At 41.1% G+C, this 14,407-nt stretch overlaps 1 protein-coding gene across 8 annotated transcripts in view; it reads right to left on the bottom strand.

Annotated features, from left to right (window-relative positions):
- Window positions 1-14,407, bottom strand: part of ATOSA (atos homolog A) — a 108,862-nt gene that overhangs the window by 77,472 nt on the left and 16,983 nt on the right. For 2 of the 8 annotated variants that reach the window (XM_044764865.2, XM_044764870.2), the window contains exons 1-2: window positions 11,884-12,174; window positions 11,442-11,558 (exon numbers count right to left, since the gene is read on the bottom strand). In XM_044764865.2, coding sequence (XP_044620800.2) covers window positions 11,442-11,457 — 16 coding nt within the window. In that variant the 5' untranslated portion in view covers window positions 11,458-11,558; window positions 11,884-12,174. Of the gene's footprint in view, window positions 1-11,441; window positions 11,559-11,883; window positions 12,175-12,887; window positions 13,107-14,407 lie in introns of those variants that run through there. The other 6 variants (XM_070501418.1, XM_044764869.2, XM_070501384.1 and 3 more) reach the window with 6 other exon arrangements.

Here is a 14,407-nt window from a genome sequence, read left to right as displayed (position 1 = left end):
CAGGCACAGTCCACACATGGGGAAACAGCAGTGAACAAACACCACTAAGTCCCTGCCTTCATGAAGCTTACGTTCCTATTGGAGAGAAAGACAAAAAAGCAAATAAATAAATATAGAAAATCAGGGCAAGCAGTGATAAGGACTATGAAGAGGAGTAACGCAGCGTGAAGACGGAATAAAAGAGCTAGAGTGGTTTTGATGGGGGGGGTCAGGGAAGGCTTCTCTGAGAAGGTGACAGCTGAGCACAAAGTCAAATGAAGTAAAGGACAGAGTCACAAGACGTGCATTCCAAAAGGGGACAACAAATGTAAAGTCCCCACGATGTCAATGTGCTTGTGGCGACTGAAGAACAGCAAGACCAATGTTCCTAGTACAGGGAACCGTAGAATGAGGTCAGAAAGGCAGCCTGAGGCTCTAGGATGAAAAATATAATTCTTTCCAATGCAAATAGAATTCAAAATATTAATTCTTCTTCAATTGAAAAAAAATCTTGGAATTTCATCAGTACTCATTCTTCTCTTAAACCCACTCTGTCCAAGTAATATTTTTTTTAAAGCTAAATAAGATAAAGAAAAATCTGGTAAAATCTTAATTAACTGTCCTATTTACATGACCTATTTTTTTTCCCCAAAAGCCAATAATTTTACTCACTTCTACCTTTACATATTCTTATGGGGTACTCTAAAACCTTTATAAATGTTGTCCAACATCAGGGTCTAACTCCCTTTCTGTAACAAGAAGCAACATATTTCCTTAAAACGGAATGTGACTAAAGATGATACCAGGATGACTATGGAGACATGAATACAAACTGTATATTAGATATTAATATTGGGCCAGTGTTAGATTTCTTGAGTGTGTAACTGTATTGCAGGTATGTAGGAGAATGTTCTTATTTTTAGGAGATACACAGAGTGGTATGGTGGTAAATGTTTAACAACTGGTTCTGCAGAGAAAAAAGCTCTGGTTTGTTGCACTGCCAATTTCCATGCTGTAAATACTGCCACCATTGCTGAGTTCAGGCAATCAACTTGATGCAGAGCTGGGGGAAATGCAGACAATCAGCTTTCACCAGCCAGCTCCATGTTGAAGTATGCAGGGTTGAAGTGTCATGATGTCTGCAACTTACTCTTAAATTCTAACAAAAAACAAAAAAACCCCAAAATCCCCTGCTGTCTGTCTAATCTACTTACCTACCCACCTATCAAGAGAGAAAACAAAAGTGGTAAATGTTCACAATTAATCTATGAAAAGCTATTTGGATGTTAACTGTATGATTCCAACTCTTCCGTGGGTTTAAAATTTTAAAAAATTTAGATGTAAATTACAGAGTAAGCATGTAAGGAAGTTTGAAGAAATCCTATGGCTAATTCTTTTTTAAAATGAATAAATGAAAATTTTTTGTATATGAGCTTCCTTTTGTCAAGTACACCAAATATGATATAGAACTTTAACCTAAAGTTATTTTTAAGACCAAAACCTCAAAAACAAAAAGCAATTGGCCAATATTAAGTGCTAAAGTTACACATTCTCTTACTATTAAAATTTAAGTAGAAATAACCTGCTAGATAATATGAGAAACCACGATATCTCTTCACAAAAGAAAACTAATGATTTGGTTAAAAAATGTAAAGGAATTTTCTAGATGTCAGGAAAAAGTTTTATAAATGGTCTGATTTCAGATATTGATACCAAATTTTAATTCCATTCATGAATATGAGTTTGGTAAGTAGGAAAATAAAAAAATGGAAACTTCATATTAATTTAAAATGTTAATCCCCAACTACAAATGGTTATGCTCTCCAAAAGGGATAGGTTTTTAAGTCCAAATAATGGTCATAATTGGAATAAATATTATTATTTATAAATGAGAGTTATGACTGGATTCCCAGGCTAGTCTATTAAAGGTTTCCAAACCTATAATGGCCATTACTTGTAGCATCATGGAACAAGTCTAAATTCTGGGTCACAGAAGCAAAGGGCCGCGTTCCAGGCACTGAATCAATCCTAGGTAATATTCAGAAATAAATAAAAAAGAAATTTGGTGCACCATCTCACCACTCCAGTACTTTCCATCAGCCTCCTTCTCATGTTCACCCTCGCCCCAATCTCCTTGCCCTGACTCTGCCCTAAGTGCTCATTACGGTGTATTATCACCCAGAAATAGTCGGCTTGCTCCAATTACCTACTTTCGTTCTCCCACTGCATGTGCATTACAGATGTGTAGTTCAAGGCTGGTTTTGAGTTCTAGTTGTATACTGCAGAATACAAGGTTCAAAGTGATACAATAAGGCTTTGTTGATCTCTCAGGCGTGTTATGACAAATCTTCGCAACAGAGCACTGATACACTCATTTCCCCAGTGCAGCTGATCCAAGTTGTGTATCCTTGGAAGTAAAACACCAATCCCCACCCTGTGCCAGGCATATGCTAGGTGCTGACCCACAGGTTCTCAGTTCATCTTTCCCACAATCCTTAAGGTTGATGGTGTTAGAAGAAAAAAGCACTGAAGTTTAAACAAGCAATATAATTTGCTCAAGGTCATTTGGCTGGTAAATGCTGAAGTTAGAATTTCCATCTAAGCCTCAGGGTCTCAAGTCTTCCTGCATTACAGCATGCTGCTTAGAAGGACCCCTTTGGGCTAATTTTATACCAAAATATGGCCATGATGTCAATATTCCTCAAATATGTATAATTAAATATATATTTATTAATCTAAATGAATTCCTAGTTGGTATAATTTCAGTCGGGATAACAAGAGAAAACTTCAAAAATAATAAAAATCAGGCACTGTGTGAATGGATGTTTATAGACAGAGTGGCCCCAACTAAGATGCAGCTAGCTATGCTCGGGAGTGCCTGGCCTTTGCTCATCTACGTAAAACGTTCCCGCCCACAGGGCAAACTAGTCAACATACATATAGCACTTCATAGCTTACAAAGTTCTCTGACACAAGAGCTGACCTGAAGCTCAGAAGCAACGCTTTGGGCCTGATATATTTTACAGATGAGAAAGTAAGTTTGGGACTTGACCCAAGTCATAGAACCTCTAAGTGACAGAATGGGTCCCAAATCTAAACTCTAAATCCTTTGAGTCTTTTTCCTACTAATCTATCTAACCTTCTTGTAAACCTAAAGTTCTTCAACCAATTGACTCTCTCTCTCTTTCTCAGAGAAACAGCAACAGGAACAAATTCAGCATGGTGGATGGAGGACAGAGAGCTTCCAGCAAATGTTTGTATGGATCCCTTGTTAATCAGATGTATAAAAACTGGGGACCACCTATACCAAACTGCTTTTGCCTACTCCTATTTTACAGTGCTTTCTTCCAATTCAGTGAGATTTAATCAATTTAAAAATATAACTTTCCTTTAAAGTAAGTTATGGGCAAATGTATTTTAAATCTATTTTTAAAAAATTGGGTATAAAGTTGTGGTAATAGCCTAATAGTCAATAATTCGCACAACTCCCTAAACTGGCAGAATTTTAGCTGGTGTCAGTAAAACAAGCAATGATTGCTAACCATCTGCTTGTACTCTTATTTGCTCCACAAACATTGAAACATACTAGTCATTCATTCTTTCAACAAATATATATTAAGCACCTCCTATGCACCTACCACGTCTAAGGCTGCCTGCTAGGTGATGGGAATACAGCTGTGAACAAGAGACAAGGCACCTGGCCTCCTGGAATCTAAAATCTAGTTGTGGAGCAAGATAATAAACAAACAAAATGCTATGAAGGAAACAGACTGCTGAGACACAGAACAACAAAGGACATCTAATTTAATGAACAATAGCAACAGCTAACATTAATTGAGCACTTCACATAGGGCAGTCAGAGAAAGCCTCTCTGAAATGTGACATTTAAACCAAGATCAGAAAGATGACAAGGAGCTACTCATGTGATGACCGGGGAGAAAGGCTTTTTAGGCCAAATAGTACATATAAGGGCCTGAGTGGTAATCAAAAACCTAACAGGTGGTCAGTGGGGCTTGGCATGGTGAACAAGGGGAAGAGATGCAAAAGACCTTATTATAATTTCATTGGATGAGTATCTTTTATATGGATAGCAAAATATGAGAAAACTCAACTCAGATTATTGCTAGGTGTCTGTGGTATTACACATGGATTATTACCTAATATTTTTACTAGCTCCTGGCATTTTTATCCATTGATCCAGTTTCAGTTAATAAGAAAGTCTGACTTAATCAAGAAACTATTCTGATTTTTCACCCATTTGAGCAAAGACAGAATTAGCTATTGACAAACTGACTTTGATTTACCTTCTGAGAAAGAAGTATTGTTTCCAGGTATTACCATTCTGCTTTTTCATTACCAAAAAAAAAGTATTAAGTTATTCTAAGTTTAACATTCCCTCAGTTTTTAAAATCCCCAGCCTCAAATGGGGGAAAAAACATTACCATAATTAGATACAAAATTGAGAAGGGCAAAGGAATAAATAAATATAAATGTTCTTCATTTAACCACCAATGTTTTTTCTATACTTGTTCATGATGCTGAATCCTCAGACCCCACGGGTTTCTTCATCTTTTGAGAAGGAAATCAACTTTTAAGTCTCTCTCCCTATATACACATTAGCCTCTCAATTCTGCCTTCCAATTATCTTTTTTCTCATCCTTCAAAGAAATGACAGTGTTCCATCCACTGAATCATTTCCTTCTTACTGGATGACAGGCAAAAAACATAGACAGGGAAACTCTCTGTCAATCCCTTTAGTATCTGAGTCTCAGAAGTTGTTTCAAACTAGCAATTATTTGACAGCTACTGATGCATCAAGACTCATCAATGTAAACGGATGACAGATCAACAGCAGCCAGTCGTTGACTTGAGATTACGGTGAGCACACGAAAACATGTGCAGCTGAATCAGCCCCTTTCTTTTGTCCTCCCCAGAGCTCCCTAAATGATTGACTTCTTCTTAATTTAGAATGTGTCCAATAATAACAACAGCAGTTCACATTCGAATGTTTACTATGTGCCAGCCACTGTTCCAAGCACATTACATAAATCAATTTATTTAATCCTCAAAATCATTCTAAGGCAAGGTAGTATTATTCCCCTCATTGTACAGATGAAGAAGCTGAGGTATGGAGAAGGTAAGCAGCTTTCCAAGGTCATAATACTGACCAAATCTGTTTTGAGTTTTGCACAAGCCCATTTTTAAACCAATTTGGTCCCAATATCTTACGATATTTTAACATAACTTACTGTTACCAGTTAAGAGCATGTACTTGAGCTTACTTCAAGTCCAGGCTAGCTATCTTATTAGCTGTGCAACCTTGGGTAAGTTACCAAACCTCTCTCCGTGACTCAGTTTCATTTATCTATAAAATGGAGATGACAACAGCACCTACTTCCTTGAGCAACTGTTAGGATTAAATGAGTTATATATGAAACTATTTGCAACAGTGCCTAGCACATAGCATGGACAAGCGTTGGCTATTGTTACTAATACTACCACTGCCACCTCCACCTGGAAATTCAGCAAAAGGCTGCTCTATTTAATCTACTCAATATTGCTTTTCTTTTCCACCAGCTGTCATTTCTCTTGTTTGATTTACGTTGGCTAACAATGAACTATTCTTAGCAAGCAAGCAACGCAACTAATTCCTTTGTTATTTTTTTTTCTAGTCCTTACCACTCTTTCCTCCTATCTCAATTGCCCGGGAAGGAACTGTTTGAGGTTAACAGGGTTGCATTATACTATAGGTAAGTTCATAAGCTGCCGCAATACCAAGGCTAAAGCCTAAATTAGTAATAATCAAAAAGGGAGTGTCTTAATCCGTTTGGGCTGTTATAACAATACCATAAACCAGGTGGCTTATAAACAACAGAAACTTATTTCTCACAGTCCTAGAGGCTGGGAAGTCCAAGATCAAGGCACCAACCGATTTGGTGTCTGGTGAGAGCAGGCTTCCTCATAGATGGCTGACTTTTCACTGTAACCTCAGATGGTGGAAGGGATGAGGGTGCTCTCCAGGCCCTCTTTCATAAGGGCACTAATACCATTCATGAGGGCTCCACCCTCAGCCCGTAATCACCTCCCAAAGGCCCCACCTCCTCATACCATCACCTTGGTGGTTAAGGTTTCCACATATGAATTTGGTGGGGTGGGGGGGTGGACAGAAACATTCAATCTAGAGCAGGGGAAAAAAACAAAGACAGCACTCCTCTCGGTTTTAACCTCAAAAAAATCAAATTGTTTGGTATTTTGTTTGTGGAACAGGTTTCGAACTAACAGTTTTTACTTAAGAATCATAAACAGCCTACAATATGTGTTCAACTATGAATTGAAACACAGTATGTTTATCAATTTATTGATGATTTACTAGGAAAAGTTTTTTTTTTTAACCAAAGCACAAAGCATAGCAAACTGACATTTATCTTTTAAATGAAAAAGATTTTGATTCTACTCAGATTGTTGTACAATACCACAAATTTAAGACATCTGAAACTTTGGGGACTTTTGAAATCAAAACATAAGCTTATATTCTATTATTTTGAAATATGTCCTTATAGGGGAAAAAAACAAGCACTCATTCAAAAATAAACAAAATTAGAAATACCACACATTTACAACACAATGTTTTAATTACTTCTACACAAAGATCACACTTTAGACTTCTCTTGAACACTGGATATTCAATACCTATCTAAGACCAGGTCCATATTTTACATCCTTAAGTACAAGGTGGAGTAACATTGTTTAACCTCCCCAGCTACCCAGCTCTAGTCAGCAGGTAAGAGCATTTAAAAATCTATTCCTAGAAGCTTAGTCCACTCATCTCACCCCTACAAGTTAAGCCATAATTGTAATAACAAATGACAGTATAAAGAAATAAATTACACATATATGTCAAGCATCCTTTTGTAGCTTTTATATTTTCTCAGATAACTATACATTAAAAGCTTATTAAATCTGCTTGAGCCTTAGCAGGTCGAACACTATGAATATAAAACAAAATAGTATTAGTTACTGCACATTGGATTATTTCCTTACCTCTGTTGAACATATTTCGTAAGTGACCAACCCGTAAGCATCTGTAATGTTTTAACATGATAAAAGTTATCATATTTAATATCTACTATGTGCCAACCACTGTCATATGTCATTCCAACTATGAGAAGAAGGAATTAGCCCTATTTTACAGACAAAAACCTGAGACTGTCAGGGATTAAGTAATTTGATGAAGATTATCCAGCTAACAAGTAATAGAACAAGGATATAAATACAGGTCTGATTCCAAAGCCTGTGCTAATGATAACATCAAAGACTCATCTTTGGCAGCACTGCCTAACTAATGTTATATAACTGCTTAAAAATTAAAAAAAAAAAAAAAAAAGATTTACCTCAGACTATGGTAAAATACTTTTTCTTTTTTTTTTTTAGGAAGATTAGCCCTGAGCTAACTACTGCCAGTCCTCCTCTTTTTGCTGAGGAAGCCTGGCCCTGAGTTAACATCCGTGCCCATCCTCCTCTGCTTTATATGTGGGACGCCTACCACAGCATGGTGTGCCAAGCAGTGCCATGTCCGCACCTGGGATCTGAACTGGCGAACCCCGGGCCACTGAGAAGTGGAACATGCGCGCTTAACCACTGCGCCACCCCCTGTAAAATACTATTGACCACTGTGAAATGCATCTGTCACACTATACAGTAACATCTTAATTATCTGAAGGTACAGTAGAAGCTCTCCTAACTGACTTTCACTTAACCAACTAGCAAGATTGACCAATGTTTTCCATACCCTCCATAAAAGCAAACTGACAGACACCAGCAGCTAATAGAGTACTTTCTAGTTGACTGCACACTTTTGTGTCTATTAGTTGCACTGTATGCTTAAGCAGTTTCTGGTGTTTGTTCCCAAATCTGTTCATGCCACTCTTTAATAACTAATTTATTTAAATGTTACATAAACCAATAATTTTGATGAACATTATAGTCCCCCTTCCCCCCAAAAAAATTCTTGTTGACTACGTGTATGCAAGACACCTATAAAATTGTGTGAAACATTAAAAAATATATTTTTTTTTCTTTGGTGAGGAAGATTGGCCCTGAGCTAACATCTGTTGCCAATCTTTCTCTTTTTGCTTGAGGAAGATTGTCTGTGAGCTAATATCCATGCCAATCTTCCTATACTTTATACGTGGGACACTGACACAGCATGGCTTGATGAGCAGTGTGTAGGTCCCCACCCAGGATCTTAATCCTCAAACCCCAGGCTGCTGAAGTAGAGCACGCAAACTTAACCACTATGCCACTGGGACAGCACCTTAATTTTTCTTTTTTTTGGAAGACTAGCCCTGAGCTAACATCTGTGCCCATCTTCCTCTACTTTATATGTGGGACACCTGCCACAGCATGGCTTGACAAGGAGTGCGTAGGTCCACACCTGGGATCCGAACTGGTAAACCCTGGGCCACCGAAGCAGAACGTGTGAACTTAACTGATGCATCACTGGGCCAGCCCGACATTTTTTTTTTAAATATAAAAGATTCCACCCACAGATTGCTCTGCCGAGTCTTATTCTACCTTAGAGAAATCAAAACCAGAAATCTTAGGTGTAGTACACTACTGGTGTGGTTTACACAAGAAAGATCAGGGCCTGGCCTAGTAGCATAGTGGTTAAGTTCACACACTCTGCTTCGGCAGCCCTGAGTTCACAGGTTCAGATCCTGGCTGCAGGCCTACACACAGCTCATCAAGCCATGCTGTGGTGGTGTCCCGTATGCAAAATAGAGGAAGACTGCCACAGCTGTTAGCTCACAGACAATCTTCCTCAAGCAAAAAGAGGAGGACTGGCAACAGATGTTAGCCTAGGGCCAATCTCCCTCATTAAAAAAAAAAAAAAAAAAGATCATATTTAGCTCTGAAAAACAGACCCATTTCACCCCCCAAAAAGGGCCTTGAGCCTACATCAAAAGACAGGTGAAATAATTAAGGCTATTCCCTTTTATGATTCCTCACTGAAGCTGACTTTGTTGACTAGCCAACCAACTACCACCCCCAATCATGCAGAATAAGGGGCTGCTACTGTGCCTCTTTAGAAACGCTCTGGAGCACAGCTGGGGCCCATAAAAGCAAATGTCTCAGAGCCTCTACACCTGAACCCTACACTCTACACTCAGCTTCTGAAGGAACAGCTGAAAGGTTCTCCTATTGACTCCCATTTCAGAGAGAACTCAGTGTCATGCATGGTTATCTAGTTCTCTAGCCCAGAAACTAAAAGCAGTAAAATTAACAAGAGGCAAGAATAAGCATGTTAATAAAGACTGTTGACAGCATGGAAATTTAAAAATCAGATCTAAAAAAAAAAAAAGGCTGAAGTGATTCAAGCTAGAGGCCAAAAACCAATCTCATAAATTTAAATACTTCTTTAGGGCATATCTGGATTACGACAGGGTACAAAGTTGAAATTCATAACAACGCCCCTTTATCATCAAGTAAAGGTTAAACTACATTGACTCTGTGTATTCATCTATTTTTTTAAAGGGCAAGGAAGCATTACTATTTTAGAGGTCTATCCACATATGATTACAACTCAAATTATTTTTGGCATTTAAAGAATGACATTTCAATTATCCAGAAAAATGACTCATACAGAATAGTTTCTTAGACACCAAAGTAGAAAAAAAATGAAGTATTACTGTTGTCTATCTAAGTGTAGCCCATAACTGCCTTTCCAACTGCAGGTCAAGAAATCAATTCAATGGGTCGTAACAGCAATTTTTAAAAATAGAAAAAGAACAGAAAATACAAGACCACACTGCACACAGTAACAGTAAGTGTGTTTTGTAAAATGTTTATTTCAATATTTCTATTCTACTTTGCAAGTAAAAGATACTACTTACTCTGGGTCCTGGTTAAAAGAAAGCCAGCCTCGGGCCTAAAGATTCATATTATTATTATGAAATTTAATCACAATACTGAACTTGCAATCTTATTGTTTTTATATCATAACGCTAAAGAAAGGTACAATTTTAAAGGAAGAAGGGTCACTTCTTTAGGAGTCTTGATGAATAAATTAATTTTTTCCTCTAGTAATCTACATCAGTAGACAACTAACATTTTATCGTGTTTAGTACTAGTTTTGGCTAAAATAGAGATTGTGGGCAAATACTGTTTTTCAAACTGCTTACAACTTTAAAGCAACTTTTAACAACAATGAAACCCAAAACAAATAGTGACTTTGATTTTATTTGCTTGTTTATTCTGAGATGCAATTACTGACCTTGGTGACATTTTCCCAAAGTCACTGATGTAATCTAAAAGTCTAAATATGGCATTCTACACAAGTAATTTGTTTAGTAGCAATACACTTGCTAATACTTCATGTATACATAGCTGATTTTATGAAACAAACACTTAAAACTAAATCAAACCACTAAATTAAGTATGGCTTTCTCCACCTTCTTCCCAGTGCATTTTAAAAGACACGATTACCAAAGACATATTTTAACTCAAAAAGGAAACTTGTCTTTCTAACCCACTTTGAAATGAATATGTGAAAAAAATAACCAGTTTAATCCCTATCTTTTTAAAAATGAGCATCAAATTCATATGAGGATAAATTAACATTTCCGATCCTACAGTCTCAGATTTGGAAGGAACTCTGTTATCTAGACCAACTCCCCACCAACTACAACAATCCTCTTCCTCCCAGGTTCCTCCCAATCCAATCCCCATCTGGTTGAAAAGCCTTCGCTCCTGACTACTACTATATTAAATCTTCCAAACTTGGTCCTTGCCACTAATCCAATAAGTTTTCAATTCCTTTGAAGTCCTTGAAAAATACAGTGGATACATTAATTCTCATAAACCCTGAAAATACAGGTATAGAAAGGAAATGACATTTGCTTATCACTAAGGAGGTTAGTGGCCCTAAGTGTCCATATATTATCTACTAAGATCCCAGAGAACTTAGCAAACATTTAGGGTGTGCCTGAAGCACAAAACTCAGCTAAGTGAAAGCAGTAATTGTAATAACATCGTATTTGTCAATTCAATCTTAAATTTTCTCAATTTATCAAGTTCAGATTCTCAAGTTGAAAAATCTTGTAAACTTCTTTAAAATTGAAGTTAGATTGACTTTATCTAAAAATGAGTCATGTAACTCTAAAATGACACCAAGTACTGTGGCAACAGATACAAATGCTATTCTTGACAATTTCATTTTGAGTTACACTAGAGGCTCTCTTGAAACTACTACTTTGCAAACTCTTTTGAAGAATTATCCTCCCACCTACATCCTAACTCTCTTTTCCATGTCCCTCCTCTACCTCACCAGCTGGAATCTGTAATAGAAACAAGTAATCATATGTAATACAGAAAGAGTTGATCCTGCCGCATAATTAGGTTAACGCTTCTAAAATGGGGCACAGGAAAAAAAAAAAAAAACCCTACTTAAATAATTCATTTACCTCGGTCTGGCTTCATTTTCACATCCAATTTCCACCCAGGGTGCTGTGAAATACACGCGTGGGTTCTTTCAACAGGCTCGCCGCTGATTCCGTGGCTGCTGTTCCGTTTTCAAAATGCTAAAAAGAGATCAAAATAAAATTAATCTGATCCTGCTCTAACACCCGGACCTTGGAAGAAAACTACTGTTTAAGTTAGGCCTCTTCCTGGCACTCACTGCGGTGACAGCACCATCGCAGGTCTGAAAAAAGCAAAACTCGCTCTGCACCGCCTCCCCCACCTCCTCCGGACCGAACACCCCTCTTCCCCGCCCCCCTGCTCTCCAGGCCAAAGTGTCCTTCTTTGACACAGCGTCTCTGAAGCAAAAGGAAGATCTATTTATAACCCGGAGGTACAGGCAAGGGAAAAAAAAAAAAAGGAGTCAAGCAACACAAACTAACTAACCCCTTTGTAAAAAACGCCGCTGGGAACAGTGGGCCCTCGCAGTGGCTGGTCTAGAAATTCTCCGACCTGGTGCCCGGGCGCAGGAAACTCTTCCAGACCCCCAGCTCCCGGCCAAAAGCTGCGCCCGCCCCGCGGGCCTCACCTGTGCGATCACCCCCGGGCTGGCCTTCCTGCGGCCGCCGCGGCCAAGTTCACACAGTCAGGGGGTCAGAAGGAAACGCGAGGCATCTCCTCGAGCCCAGCCCCCAGCCCCAAAAGAACTCCACCCGGCCGACCCGGGCCGCTCCCCCCACCCCCGCGCTGGGACCACCCGCAGCCCCGTGCGGGCCGGGCCTGTCGGGGGTCGGCCCCGGGTAGGCTTCCAGCCGGGCGCCCGCCCCTGCCCCGCGGGCCCCTTCCGTCCCGCCGCGGCCCCGGATTTCCTTCAGCCCCGCCGCCCAGAGCGCCGCGCCGGCCCCGCTCCCCGCCGGAGAGTTGTTTTCATGGCTCCCTCGGCCGACCTCTGCTGACTAACTCGCGCTCCTCTCCAGCCCCGATCCCTCCTCCTCTTGGCACTTCTCTCCGCCGCTCGCCCAGCGGCTCACATCACACGCCCGCCCCAGACCCGAGACTACGAGCGGAGCAGGGCCGGCGAGAGCGGAGCGCGGCGCACAGCGGCCCCCGGGGCTGCGCTAGGGGACCATGGGGGCCCGAGACTGCAAGCCCGACGCGGCGCCCCGGCGCGCCCGCGGCCATCCACCCCCGCCGCAGCCGCCGCCTCCTCGCTCTGCTCCCGGCGCTCGGCCCCTCGCCCTGCCGGACTCGCACCCGAGCCCCGCGGCCCCCGGGCTTCGCCCGCCCCGGCAGGCCCGCTTGCCCCGCGCCTCTGCCAGCTCCTCGCCCGCCCGCTGTCGCTAGCTCGGGAGCCCCAGCTCCCGGTCCCCCTCGCTCGCCCAGCTCTTTCTCTGCTGTTTGCCCTGTCAAAACACTGCCCGGGTCACGTGTCCCAACAACAGCCAACCCACCGCTCGTCACTTCCTCCCTGGCGGCCCCCGCAGCGGGCTCCCGGTTGTTATGGCAACGCCCCCCCGCGCCCCGGGCGCTCACTCGGGGGCCTGGGTGGCGGTGCAGGTGCCGGGCGACTGCGAGGGGCCGGCGGTGCCAAGGGGGCCCGAGAGGCGCGGCGCGCTGCGGCCGCGCGGCTCCTGCCTGCGCTGGGAGCCGGCTGCGGCGCGTCTGCGACCAAGAGTCGGAGCTGCGCTATTAGAGCACAGGGTAACTGGGGAGATGTCAGCCCAGGGCCTGCCCCAGACGTGGAGGATAATTATAGTCTCCTCCTCCTCCTCCTGCACACGGGATGCTGGCGCAGAGTTGTGACCGAGCCCCGAGTGGATTGCAGCGCACGGTGGAACCCGGGGCTAAGGTGGCCAGGACAGGAGAGTGGGCAGCCATGCGCGACAGGGATTGGGACGTTGAAGAACGAGAAGCCCCCCTCACCCTAAATTTTCCCAAATCACTAGGGATTTTAGTAAGATTCGGAACCCAAACTCCTGAGGAGCTCGCGGTGCTAAAAATAACTTTTATAGCATCTAAAACACTGACTAATGGCAGGAGGACACTTTTGACACCGTGTTATTGTTGGGGAGCTGTAATTTTGTTGTTGTGCTTTAACAATGTGACATGATGACGTTTCGTGTTGTGATGTTGTATCATCACTTGGACACAAACAGATGAGAAGGATCCGCTGTAATTAAAAAAAAGCAGCCTAACAAGGGCTGAAGCTATTAGCGACTCAGTTTATAGGCAAGTACACATGGGGTTGTGAGCTCAAAACAGAGACAAGAGAAGTACAAAATTTGCAATGCTCTTTAGTTTCATTAGAGAAAGCTTTTTTTTTAGAAATAATTTTGCATACAAAAATCACAACAGGAAAGTACAAGGATAAGGTCTAAAGGTGATTTAGTCTTTGTATCCTTCTGAGGTTTCCAAAGTTTTATAGTGAGTATGTATTACTTTTACAACAGAAAAGTTTTTGTAAAGTACAAGATTGGGAGTTGCCCTTTTTCTGGCTTCAGATCAAATACATGAAATTTCTATTATGAAAAAGTTGTAATATTTTCTAGATATTTTCACATGTACAGTAAAATTACATGTGCAACTGCAATTAACAGCCTTAACTCTTAAGATTGTATCTCCTCAAAACAGGGCAGAACATTCAGGAGGGTAACATTTCATTTTCATGGAAATGTTCCGGCATCATGAAGATGAAACTTCTGACAAATGCCAACAGTTCCTTAATCTATGTAATGGCTACAAATGTTAACTCCCAGTGGATTGCACTTTGATATTATTGAATACTGTTATCACGTAGTTTCTTTTATGAGCTGGTTTTACTTGTTCTACAATCACTTCTCAATTAACCTTGGTAATGGGAGACAGAAAGAACAGTTACAGATAATCCAAAATCCTAAATTTAGCACAACAGCTGGGACCAGAGAGCTATTGTAAAAGCCTTACTGGGTGAACAAGCAGCAAAATCTGTGAT

This window comes from Equus asinus, chromosome 2 (assembly GCF_041296235.1).
Source record: "Equus asinus isolate D_3611 breed Donkey chromosome 2, EquAss-T2T_v2, whole genome shotgun sequence".
NCBI classification, from domain to species: domain Eukaryota; kingdom Metazoa; phylum Chordata; class Mammalia; order Perissodactyla; family Equidae; genus Equus; species Equus asinus.
This window is presented reverse-complemented; position numbering and strand designations above follow the sequence as displayed.